The sequence below is a fragment of the Mesitornis unicolor genome, unplaced genomic scaffold (genome assembly GCF_000695765.1).
Source record: "Mesitornis unicolor isolate BGI_N332 unplaced genomic scaffold, ASM69576v1 scaffold12, whole genome shotgun sequence".
Taxonomy (NCBI): domain Eukaryota; kingdom Metazoa; phylum Chordata; class Aves; order Mesitornithiformes; family Mesitornithidae; genus Mesitornis; species Mesitornis unicolor.
Window position 1 is genome coordinate 33504 of NW_010171007.1, and position 12967 is coordinate 46470.

The 12967-nt window shown below is 36.2% G+C and overlaps 1 protein-coding gene across 4 annotated transcripts in view; it reads right to left on the reverse strand.

Annotated features, from left to right (window-relative positions):
- Nucleotides 1-656: 656 nt before the first annotated feature.
- OSBPL6 (oxysterol binding protein-like 6) overlaps nucleotides 657-12967 on the reverse strand; it is a 48220-nt gene continuing 35909 nt past the window's right edge. For all 4 annotated transcript variants that reach the window (XM_010179860.1, XM_010179861.1, XM_010179859.1 and 1 more), the window contains 11 exons: nucleotides 10777-10914; nucleotides 9334-9421; nucleotides 8880-9133; nucleotides 7368-7505; nucleotides 6942-7005; nucleotides 6254-6332; nucleotides 4928-5072; nucleotides 3596-3740; nucleotides 2781-2907; nucleotides 2082-2204; nucleotides 657-1137 (listed from right to left, as the gene is read on the reverse strand). In XM_010179860.1, coding sequence (XP_010178162.1) covers nucleotides 1029-1137; nucleotides 2082-2204; nucleotides 2781-2907; nucleotides 3596-3740; nucleotides 4928-5072; nucleotides 6254-6332; nucleotides 6942-7005; nucleotides 7368-7505; nucleotides 8880-9133; nucleotides 9334-9421; nucleotides 10777-10914 — 1410 coding nt within the window. In that variant the 3' untranslated portion in view covers nucleotides 657-1028. The remainder of the gene's footprint in view (nucleotides 1138-2081; nucleotides 2205-2780; nucleotides 2908-3595; nucleotides 3741-4927; nucleotides 5073-6253; nucleotides 6333-6941; nucleotides 7006-7367; nucleotides 7506-8879; nucleotides 9134-9333; nucleotides 9422-10776; nucleotides 10915-12967) is intronic.

Consider the following 12967-nt stretch of genomic DNA (forward strand, 5'->3'; position numbering starts at 1 on the left):
GCCAGAGACCTTCCCATGAAATCTTTCTGTGCTTCTAATGCTGTTGCAAAGCTTCAGAGAATTCTAATTGTATAAACAATTATGGGGAAATGAGATTCACTGCAAGACTATGTTCAGCCAGCGGTAAAAGTGATGATTGCATCTCAGCATCAGTCATTTAGAACATGAACTTTCAGACTAGCAATTCATATTGATTTACCACAATTGCCTCAAATTCAACCAGTTAGCAGTTTCTTTTCAGTTTGATTATACAGTCAGATTCCCAAAGCTAAAGCATGTACAGTAGATCTCATTCCTCTGAAATACAGTTAGATGTTTGGTTGTCTTTTGATTTTAAATAATGCAGGTTCTCCAATATTTATATCATGATAAAATTTTAGTGCTTTAAAAATCTGCCCTTCACACAAGCCTAAGCATACATATTTTAAAATGACTTACTGTACATCTTCATATTTTGTTTAAGGCATGAACAATGACATGTGAAAGGGAACAGCTTCCAGAAAAGCATATCTTTTTGACAAAGGCCAGTCCAAGCACATCACACCAAAGGACTAACCTGAAGCCAGAAATGACAGTGTTGTGACCCAAGAGTTTTTAACAAAAATAGTTGAAACAAAATGGATTTTTTCTCTTTTTCTTCCTTTTCTTTTCTCTCCATTTAAATTACATTACTGTTAATGTCTGTTTAAAGCACCAATTGCAGTTTTGTGTTTACCACCTCTTCCGAGTGACTTTGGATAACTCATCTGCTTCTTTTGCTCTGAATTTTCAGAGTATGAAACTTTAAAAGGTTTCTGTTTCTTTTTTTTTTCTTTTTTTATTTAATGGCTGCTGCAAAATTAAAAAGATCCAGAAGTGGTCAGGGGCCTGGTCTAATGCACTTTCAAAAGTCCGTTATAAAGATGAATATAAATGCGAATGATAGGTTTTTCCGTAGACCCACAAACCACGCTTAGCTATAAGAAACATATTGTGCATAGTTATTTTTTTCTTCAGAGTGATATGTTTACTAGATCTACATTCTCAATTTACCAGAGTACAGGAATTTCTACTTTACTAAAGCCAGGATCCTTTCTCAGTTCCCAGTAGGTGTCATTGGTAACCCAAGCTTCTCTTTGATTAGCGTCCAGAACTTTTCTGTAGAAAGAAAAAAAAAAGAAGAGAGAGAAAGGAAAAAAGTTCTCACCATAGATCTCTGCTCATATGCAATATGAAATCAAATTTCATACCTCTCATCTAACCCAATACTAAATCTGATTTCATATCTCTAAACGACAGAAGAAAAGCCAGAGATTTAACAATAAAAATCAACCTCTACCCGTGTCAGAAGTGGAAGGTTTAGAAAACAGCCAAGATTGCAAATCTGTGGTCTGATCTGTGTGAGCAGGTGTTAGAGCCACATAAAGCCTTTTTTACTGTTACAGATTCTGATTATGTGCAGGGGATCAACCAAGGGATCTAGCCTGCAGAACACAAGCTTTTCACCATTTATATCGTTTGTCTCCTCTGTATTTTGCTCATCTTCTACTACAAAACTGCATCAAACACATTCAGTATTTTCACTTTTGACTCCCTATACTAAACATCAGGCTACTTGCTGTGACTATTCCTTGTTTCAGAAGAATGCTTAATTAAAAACAACACACATGCACACAGTGAAAAATAAATAATTTGTAATTTAGCCATGCATATATGCATTTTAGAGAGCGAGAGATATGTACGATGTTTTTGTTCAGGTTACTATTTATTACTTTGTTTATGCAATGACTTAAAATAATAACATAGTTAATTCTTAGATCCTAATATTATCCTTCTATTCCACTTCACAGGTCAAATAACATTGGCCAAGGGTTGCAGCAGGCTTGTGTAGCTGTTGCCCATTGTGAGAAAATGATCTTTCAATTATGAAGTTTTAAACTATGCAAAAATTGCTTCAGGCAGAAATCAGGTATCTGATTAATTTTCCTAAAATTGCCATTTTCCATGCTTTTAGATTAACAGACTATATTGCTGGTAATTCTTGTAGTACTTTGTCCAGTCACACTATAGAAAACAGAGACTACTGAAATGAATAGACTCACTTAAAAAATTTGGGTACATATTCAATGCTGTTTTCTTCCATGTATCGCCTCCGACTTCTCTGGAGTTCCTCTATTCTTTGCTTCTCAGATGCTGCTGCTTCTACATTTCCTTCCTCCAGAAGCCTGTATGAATAACATCAGGTCCTATAGCAATCACACAGTGTCTAGAACAAGGGATTTTCTAGCACAAACCATCACAAAAGACAAGCAGAAACCAAGCCTGTTGTCTGTGTTGTACCCAATTTCAGATCTAGTCATAATCTCATAAAACAAGCATAACCGAGATGTGACTCCCCAGTTACATGTATCTGACGTATAACCTAAGGCACACAGTCTTTAGTAACTTCAGCATATCACAAACATTGAGATGCTGTGAACTGAGAATTAGGAGGGAATAAGTGTTGCTTCCATTCGTAGCAGGAGGGTATGACATTTCAGAGCCTGTTCTTCCAGTTTGTTACAAGGAATCCTACCTCTGCCCAAAGACTGAGCTATAGCTCGAGTATACCAACAAGATGCTTTCTACTTTGCCTCAACTGGGTAAAGCAGAAATTTGATTACAATACTGAATACCTTCTCTGCTAGCAGAATCCTCCAAAGCTTAGTTCAGACTGCAGTGACAACACAGACAAAATTCAATACCCAGCCAAACCAAGCCTTAAAACCACAAATATTAAGTGTATAATAAAGCATTCTTACCTTTGATCCGGTCTGAACCGCGCATCTGTTGCAGGAAGAAGATCCTTCAGTAAAGGATCTAATTCATTGAGCTCAATAGCAAACCTCGTGAAGCCATAATAACGTTCGTAATTGGTTGGCATGGAGCCTGTATGAATATGTATGAGAAAGAAAAAAACTTTAAAAACTATTATTCCAAATATGCAAGAGACTCATTTATTTATTGAATTATAACAGCAAAAATATTAATATATTTTCCTCTTACGTACAATTAAAAAGTATCAAATCTATTCTCTAGGTGGAACAACATTCACTAAATAATAATTTCAACTGCTTATCCTGCAGAGGTTGTAATTACATGCTAATAGATTCAAAAATTTTATGATCCTCCTTCCTTTTTAAATAAAAATTACTGGTTTTAAGATTTTCATGTTAAATATAGTTTCCTGTTCTTCAGAAAGTGGGCTTATCAAATGTCTCTATAAAAGGTAACCTTAACTGATCTTCAGAGTTAATTTTGGAACATAATGCATGCTCACAGACTGATTCAGCACTGTCCAACGCCTTGAGCACTAACAGAAGTCAGAGTAGACATTGCAAAGAGTAGGGTGCAAAGTAGAGCTCAAAATACTATCACTACAGAGTAGGGTTCGAAATGCTAACAATAATGACAATTCCTGGAGAATCACTGTGCATGTATAAAGGACTGTGCATATATGAAGCCAGAAATCTAATTTCCCCAGCAGTATTTTATGTATTTAAAATGATGGCTAAAACAGCTCTACATAGTTTAGGGTTACACTAGTGTCTGCCAGAGTTTATTGCAAGCTTCTTACCTGGCCTCCATATGCATTTGGCTGAAGGTGCAACCCCACAATAAAGGCCTTCATGCCACTTTCCAAAAAGACGATGAACCACCTTCCCTTCTTGATCTATCACAACACCCTGGACCTCATTTACATTTGAATTCCAGTAGTTTACCTGCAATTTTAACAAAGAATTACTAGTACACACTGTTTTCTGCATTATCCATTTCACCAGTACAGATATTGCATGAATCTTACTAAGTGGCACCAACTGTCCGAATTTTGTATCAGAACACCACACCTGGAACCAACAATATCAGATCTTGAAATTCAGATAATCTGAATATTAATTGATTTTTAATATGAGAAAGCCCAAATAATTTGATACATGGTTTTGGTATAAAGGTATTTAAGCACAAATCATAATCTGCAAATGTGGGAACTACCTAAATCCACACAATTCACCAAAAACACTTAGAAAGTTGCAAGATAGAGCCAGCTAACTCTCTTCTTTTTATATGGAGAAATACTGAGTATACACAAATCATTATCTGCAAATGTGGGAACTACCCAAATCCACACAATTCAGCAAAAACAACACTTAGAAAGTTGCAAGATAGAGCCAGCTAACTCTCTTCTTTTTATATGGAGAAATACTGAGTATACCTGTAAATGTAAGGGCAACCTTTGATACCGTCTGCAGCAGGGAAGACGTTCAGCCAGTATTACTTGTTATTTGTTGCTTTCTGTTTCTCTCCTCTGTTTTGATTTTGGTAGACACATTTATTTCTTACACCTTCACCTACTGAGCCAGTTGTCAGTTACCCATTCTCAGAGCATCCATCAAAATATGAATTTCAGATTTACAGCAATGCACCATTGCTAACACTGCAATGGTATTGATGCATTTTGTTGCAACATGAAGACAAACGTATTTTGGGGGAAAATAATTGATAGTAACATAGCTATACAGTGATCTGGTTTTATACATGGTCTAAGGGGCAAAATATTGACTGCCAAATTCTACTAAAGACAGAAGTAAAATTGCACAAAACTCTACAGTGACTTTGTATTTTCACTGTGGTAATAAAAAAGAAATCTGACATTTCAATTTAGCCTAAACCCAACAACAGTACAGCACACAGCTATACAGCAATGCAACACACTGATATCAAATGTCCAATAAAATAGAGTCATAATCCTTGACATAGTACTCTCATTGATCATAAGCCATTTACATATTTACAGATGTTGATAAGACAAAATGTAGAATGTGGATATCAGGAATACTGAAGAAACAGCTTGATACATGCTTAAGTTATGCAGTTTTATGAATATATGATATTAGAATACATATGTTACCTTGACAAATGTGAGTTTACAAATACAAACACTGCTTTTTGTGTTTCTGATAGTTATCTCTCCATAATGTTCTATCCACCTTCTTCCACTAAGAATATTATGTATGCAAGTAGTGACTTTGTTCCAGACGTAGTAGTCTCCGTACCTAAGAACAGATTAACAAGTAGTTGGTAACAAATATTAATCATGATCATTACTGACAAAAAAGTAACACATACCTCTATTATCATAAATACCAGACTATATTCCTAAAGAACTTTTGAAACAATAGCTTACTTGAATAATGCATTGGTTCTGGGTACATTACTAATGCTCCATAGGAGACCTCACTCAAGCTCTAGTGCAGAGAACTGAAGAATGGTGCTATGAACCACAAATCAAGACATTATGAACTACCAAAGCCCTGCACAGCATATTCACTGTCCTCAGAGCATTAAGTGATTTGGCCAGAATTCCTTTAGGGCCCGGACAGTGACACAGAGATCAACATAAGGATGAATTGAGGCTATAAGCAGACAAAGTAATTAAATTACAATTAGAACAAAATAAATATAGAAAGGAGATAACAGAAAAGAAGTAGGAAGCAGGAGCTAACTGGTACATCATCCCTTTCCCTCTGTACCAACTACTTGGGGTCAGACCATTTCTATTGTCAAACAAGGGAATAAAATGAGGCAATTATACTGAGAGCTGAGGGGCAAGCGTGAAGACAGAAGACAAAGATGCTCCCGAGTGCATTTACTTCACCTTCATGAGCTGGATAAAAAGGTGAAGTGGAGTGGTGCCATACTGTTAGAGGCAGGAAAAAAAGGCTAGCTGCACACATAAAGGAGCAGGAATAGTACTGCAAAACCAGACTTTTAAAGTATCCCCTCCTTGCATATTCTCAGTATTTACAACTTGCAACTAGTCTTACCTGTGATGAAACTTCTCACTACTCTGTCAACAGCTGGAGAACGTTTTGACTTATCTACATTTTGAAAAATGACCTTGAATTATTACTAGTGGTTGTTCTGAGGGAACACTTAGCAGTAATGATCACTACTGTACATGTAAAACTTGGGACCTCTCTCCTAAAACATTTCTATCCCCTCTCTATCACTTTTTAGAGAGTTTGTATATAATTCCTCAAAAAAACCCAAATGGATCTTCAGGCTCAAAAATGTTTCAGTATCCCCACCTGTACACTAAGCTGAGATTTGATCTAGGCACTAACTCTCAATTCATGTGATGTCTGCATACACTTCCCTCAATCCATTCAAAAGGCAGCACACCCTTTAGATTGCAGCAAAGACTGAAAACAAAGGAAAGAGGACAGCAGCTTACTTTGGAAGAGTCACATTCAAGGTTCCAACTGGCAGAATTTCCATTGATTTCCCCCAGAATTTGTTTTTCCACCTGATATCTGAATATAATAGTGAAAAGTTTACAAATCTGAAAAGACCAAAGTCTCCCCCCTTGCAGCGATCTGCATGGCACATGAGATGATCTATGCTAGACCATCTGATTTAAAACAGGATGGTATGAGGTTGCCATGAAATTGAAAAAGAAAACAAATACTAGAAAATTACATCAGATCAGAAAAACTAAAGAGAAGTTTGATTTTCTTCTAGGAGTCTTGCCTGTGCTACATTATTGTCAAATCTCTCGTGAAAAGTTTCAATACAAATTAAATGCATATGCCAGTAGATACAAGGAAAGTAAGAGCTGCTTGTTCAACTGTGTAAAAAGAACTGGTTGTGTTTGAATGAAATAATAATTTTCTTGGTAAAAAGCTTTTAAATAGAAAAGTATAAACAGACTGCAAGTGACAAGAGAAGTTGCAACACATCTGCTTACTCTTAAGAATGAGAATTTGGAGTGAAATAATTCAGAGCATCAGTTTGTGATATATTACTATAAAAATAATAAGTATAGAAACTCTGAGTAAGTTCCAAATGCAAAGCTCAGCTTGCACAAAGTTTTTACTTGCCAATAAAAAGAGAGTTTATGCTTTTAAATTAAGAAAGTTTACCTTGCCAAAACACAAAGTTCTTCGATTCACAGTGACAGGCCGAAATGGGAGGATGGTGGCTAACCTGGAAAACAGTTTGGCTGAGTTAAAAACAATTCATTTTCATTTCTAAGAAAATATACTTGTTACTGCAATATGAAAATATTAACTATCCCACACTATTTATTAGCTTATGTTTCTATGAAAACAGATGTAACTTAAGTTTGTATTTAAAACACTATGTACTTAAAACATTTCCTTGTGTATTATTATAAAAATAATAATTTTCTTCTAGCATTTAACAAAGCCTGTTCATAGTAACAACCTTTCCTTACTAGTAAGAAAGCAAACAATTCTAACTAGAAAGAAAATACAAGATTACACTGTAAAACAAAGAAACAAAAACCTAAGTCAAATCAGGAGTGTCTATCTAGAAATGAGCTTTACCTGCTCTGAGAAAAATCGAAATCCTTTGTCTTCTCTAATACATTCATAAGTTTCACCAAGCACTGGGTTAAATGGCTTGCTTCCTGCTCTGAAATACGTAGAGGCATAGCCTGACGCTGCAAAAGCAGCTATGAGAACCTGTAAAAATACAGACAAGAACTTAATTGAGAACAGGCAGATTCTTGTGTAAATGCCATCACTACATGATATCATACAACTCGCTCCACTCAGAGTGAACTCTGGATTAATGAAGCATGTCTGAGAGTGAAGCCATTCATCACAGCCAGAACCAGAGTAAAGTGTATTTCTTTTATTGATATAACTCATTTTTCTTCATGGTGTCAGTCAGTCTCTTTCAACAGTCCTCTAAAATAACAGCCTGCACAAGATACTGTTTTCCTACCTTTAACCAGTCTTATCATTAATGATCTAAAACACAGACCCAGCTCTAGTTAGACTTCTAATTATAAGACTGCATACTATTTTCCTATGGGAACTATTTTATTTAGTGCCAAACATAAACAGTTCTCACTTAGGATGTCCTCAATGCAAAGTTATCTCAGGATCTTCCACAAATGTGCAGCCTTATCAGCCCCCTTCTCTACATGTACAACCAAAATTCAGTAACCTCTAAATCAGGCCTAATTGGGAGTAAGAAGATAAGTGACATGCCATGGTAGTTTAGATTACAGCTCCCCTTAGCAGCATTAAAGAGAATCACAACAGGAACTCAGAAGTCCAAACAAAACTTCAGAAAAGCAATACGGGCATAAAAATCACTCAGCTATGGACAATCTGCTAACAGTAGAATGATCTTTAATCAGGTCCTTCTCTCTTCATGCTAGCGAGGACATAACTCATATGAGCTTTTACATGCATTGTTTTCTTCTAACTGTGTAAGGGGTGCTCCATTCTCTATTCATTTAATACTATTCATACATTGCCCACAGTGCTGCCAACGCATACCAACGAACAGTAGATAAGCTCAGCAACAATGCTGCCAACTTTCCCCTAACAGCCTTTCCCTGTTTCTTCTGAGGAAAAGGAGACATGACAGATCAAAATCCCCTGAGAGCTGAACATAGGCTGTTGGCTGTCAGTTAAAAGATAAGACATACTTACCGGGGACCTGAAGTCAGGCTGCCCGGGCAAACTTTGTTTTGGTGTTTTGGAACTTCTCTATCAAAAATTGCCTAGGATGACATCTTACTGACACCTACATTGGTCATAAGCCAGGAGAGTATGCTGCAGGGTTAGAAACTGCCAATGCCTATATATACAGTCTTCAGATCAATGAGTCACAATTGCAGGACTTTGTTTGACGCCAAGAAAAGTCCCTCAGCCTTGTTCAGATCTAACCTACCACCTGTGATTGTTCACAGCATTTGTCTGACCCAGCAGGAAGGTCTGTTGTCTGTGAACAGCAAGAGCAAGAGAAGACCCTGCACTGACCTTCACTCAACAGCTTCCTTTTTAATACAGACATAAGAAGTGCGACACTAAATTTATTACCATGCGTTCATAAGGATCATCTGTTTCAGCAGCCTTGTCCAACAGTTCACTGTATTCCAACTCTTCACAAAGATGTTGCAAGGTATTCAGAGGTTCATTTAGCTCAACCGGCATGGATACTTTGGAAAGATCCTTGCCAATGTTATTTCTCAAAATATTCCACAGATTGATGTTACTGGTGTCAGGGCTGGGAGCTGGGAGACAAGTTCTTCGTCCATTCCTGAATGCACCTCCTGTTAGCTCACCATTAAGAACTAGAAAAGGAAAAAACTCTTATCACAAGAAAGCACCACATTAAGAAAAACAGACTTATCAATTGAACCAAATCACCACCTGAACAAGTAAGCCCAACTCTACTGATTTCAGCTGTGTTTGTCTTGTACAGACGTACAGTAAAAGTGGTACATAAACATAACCAATGTAATTTCCCAAAGTTTAAAACATAGCAGTATACTTTGCCGAGAAATGTTGTCTGCAACACTGGTGTTGTCCTCAGATATATTGTCACTCACATCACTGATATAAGATTCATCATCAGAAGCCTAAAACATAAATAATATATCAATTAAGTCAAATACATAAAAAATATACTGTCAAAATAGGAAAAAAAACAATTAACTGAAACACAAATATTCAAAGAAATCTCTACCCAGTAAGAGCTTTTAACTAAATCAAATGGATATTTCGATCAGCCCATACTGCCAGTGCACTAATGGTGTCAAAACAAATGCTGTGCTCTCCTTATGTTTCTGAATTCCTTATTATGAAGGCAAATACAGACATTAAATTTGCACAAAAGGATGACTTCAAATGAGATCAGAGATGAACAAAAAATTGACAATGTAATGCACTGGAGATGGGAGGTGAGAAAAGACAGATCTGTACTCTTTATAAAGAACTATAAGACTCAGCTTGTGTTTCAGAAAAATTTATAAACATAGACCTATCATTTTGTAAAACAAGAACTACATCAGTGTTAAGACTATTTTTAAGATTTTTTTTAACCAAAGATTTTTTTTTCAGAAGTATTAGTTTCAAAATATTTACTGATGACAGAGTATTTACTATAAGGTCTATAATTTGAGGGTGATTTTGTAAAGTTTCCATTTTGTTTATACCATACAGACACATCAGTTTTCCATGCTGATACAGAAAACCCAGACAATTGAGATAACATGTACTTTACGCCTGCCAGAAGCAATAAGATAAGGAACCATTCCATCCTTTAGATGGACAACTCTAGCCACGGCTGTGCCAACTCATGGTACATAAGCAATTCTTGTCAAAGCGAAAATACGGTGGTACACTCTTATTTCCTCTTACAGAAGAGTTGTGGTAGACCACAGCACTACTGTGGCTCTATAAAAAGGTACATAGAAAAGTAAATTTTTAAAATGGAAGAATTTATTCAGGATAGCACAGGAAAGCTACGAACAGCAACATGACTCAGGAGCCTGAACCGTATTTGACTGCTTCAACTTTGAGCTTGAGTGAGAGAATTTTTCAGGCTTTTGTCTATTTCTCTGATTATAGAGAATAATTTTGTATGTATACAAGGATTTTTTTTCTTAAAGAATATTTTAAACACTAGATTAGTTGACTGCATAGTCAGGCATAATTGCTCTTGTCTATGTCACCCTTATCTGAAACTGCCATAGTCTGGCAAGGACAGGTACTGCGCAGAAGTTACTGATACAAACAACTTTCAACTCAGTTTTACACTTCAGGGAACTTCTGCACTCCATCACAAGGGAGTCTCAGGTTCATTTCTGTACACCTTACACATTCTGACACCTTTTTATTCTAAGTATCATTATAAAAAGTAAAATAAATGACTAATGGTAGCAATATATAAATCTGTCCAACAGCAATGCTGCAGCATGCTGTCACAGCCTACCTCGTTTTCTGATGAGCTGGCAGATAGAAGCACTTCTTGTGCATCAAAGAACTCTGAAACAGATTCAGACATAGAGAGCCTGCTCTCATTAGAAACTTGCTGAGACAGTGGCAAACTGACATGAATTTGTTCACCCGTCTGTAAATAAAGCAGAGAAAAATAAAAGTATTCTTTCTAATATAAAATAAATATGCATAGAAGGGGTAAATCACCTGAATAATCCTTCTATGCCGAATGTAAGCACAGATAGTGAAGACAGCATTTTAGTAGGACTTTGTATGTACTTAACAGATGGGACTCCAATAATTATAAAGTGCATTTTGAGCAGTGCGATATATGTCGTCATCTGAGGCCTGGTCACCATCAACTGCTAAGTTTTAGCAGCACAAATAATCACAGATCTAGTTCTGTATCCAGAGGAATTATTTTGTGGACAATAGTTGGATTGTGTCAGACAACTTGAACCATGAAATTCAGATGAAAAGACACCTGGTCATAACAAAGTACATCACTGGGAGCTAGCCTTGATACAACCAAAACTCAAACATAAAGTTTTATAAGTTCAGTGACTTATAAGTTACTTTCAAAATAAATGTGCTTGTGAACCAGTTTTATTATCAAATGTTTGAATATTCAAGAGGATGCTAGAATATATATTTATGTGCTTTTATTCCATGTTTGCACTCCAAACCTCATTTAAATTATGCCCTTAACACTGACTCAATACCACTAAAGGGAATGCACTCTCTATGGTTTATTACAAAGAGAATTTAACAGCAAACACAAGATTCTCTTCCTGTACCATTCCGCTGAAGGAGCTACCGCTGTGGAGGGAAACAGGCTTCTGACTTAATCCCTTCATTTATACAGCATGATGCTTCTGGGAGATAATAGAGATGAAACTGCTGAAGCCCTTCTAAACACAGTTAACTCTTCAGGTTGCAACTCCATTCCCATTAATCTTACTACAAAAGTCCTGCAAATGGTTTTGTTGGCATCTTAATCCTGTAGAATTATCCTACATATTTGCCTCAAAATGCACTAACAAAAAGAAACAACCCATAAACAAGCCAAAAGGTCAAAACCCATTCCTTTTTCATTGAGGCTTATAAGCTTGTATATGGTTTGTGATGTTTGATGAATTATAATGGGAACAGAAGCTCATTTCACTGTTATCTTTACAGGAATTGATTAAAATTTTAAGTTTTGGCATAACTGAGAGGGACTTGGAAAAATACATATGCCCCTACCTGAAAAAGATGCTCATGCAGGCATTATCTACACACTGCAAGATTATATATATAAAGCAATCAAGAGAAGAAGTGAATGAGAGATCTGGGAAACTCCTTCAGTAAGAAACACTCGTACTGAGATAACAACGTACATATGAAAAAGGAATGGCTAACCAACAAAAAATACTAAATAGAAGAGATAGTCATTACTCAGAACTCGACTGCAGGTTGCTGTGCTGTGGCACCACTTCATCACTATCTTCTATTGCTAGTCTCCAACATGCTGGGCTTTTGGAAAAATTGTTTGCACATTTTCAAAAGCAAATAAACAAAAGTAATTGGAAATGTATTTTCACCTTCCCTTCTTGTTGTAAGAAATAATCAGGAGACAAGAGTATGTTAATTGAAATGGCATATGAATAGAAAAAAATAGTGGAAATGACAAATGAAAACTATTTTGGTAAAATGCAAGCAGAATGATCATCAAAGAGATCACATTAATTCTAACATATTACAGCTCACAAATTCAGAGTTGTTTTTCTCATGAGGGAAGCTGACTTGTTATTAATACAAATGTTCAGTAATCTGTTGACTGAGGAAAGAAAACAAGAAAGACTAGATGATGCAAACATGATATTAGTATTGTGTTTGGTTCATATAATGAAACCTTTGATTTCAGCAGTGCCACTCAAGATATTAAACATCAGGCCCTTTAAACACCTGCATGATCAGATCGCTAAATACTGAACTGTTCTGCTGATCTGGCAAGAAACTAAGATACAGAATTGGTTAGCTACCGTGTGTTACATTCAAATACAGTAAAACCTCACTAATTCCCACAGCCAACAATTAATATTCCAAAAATTGAGTCCTGCCCTGTTTCTCTCCAGAGACCAAACTGAGTTCTTTCATGAGATCTGACACACAAAATAAAAGACAGAAGTTTTATTTTCTGTAGG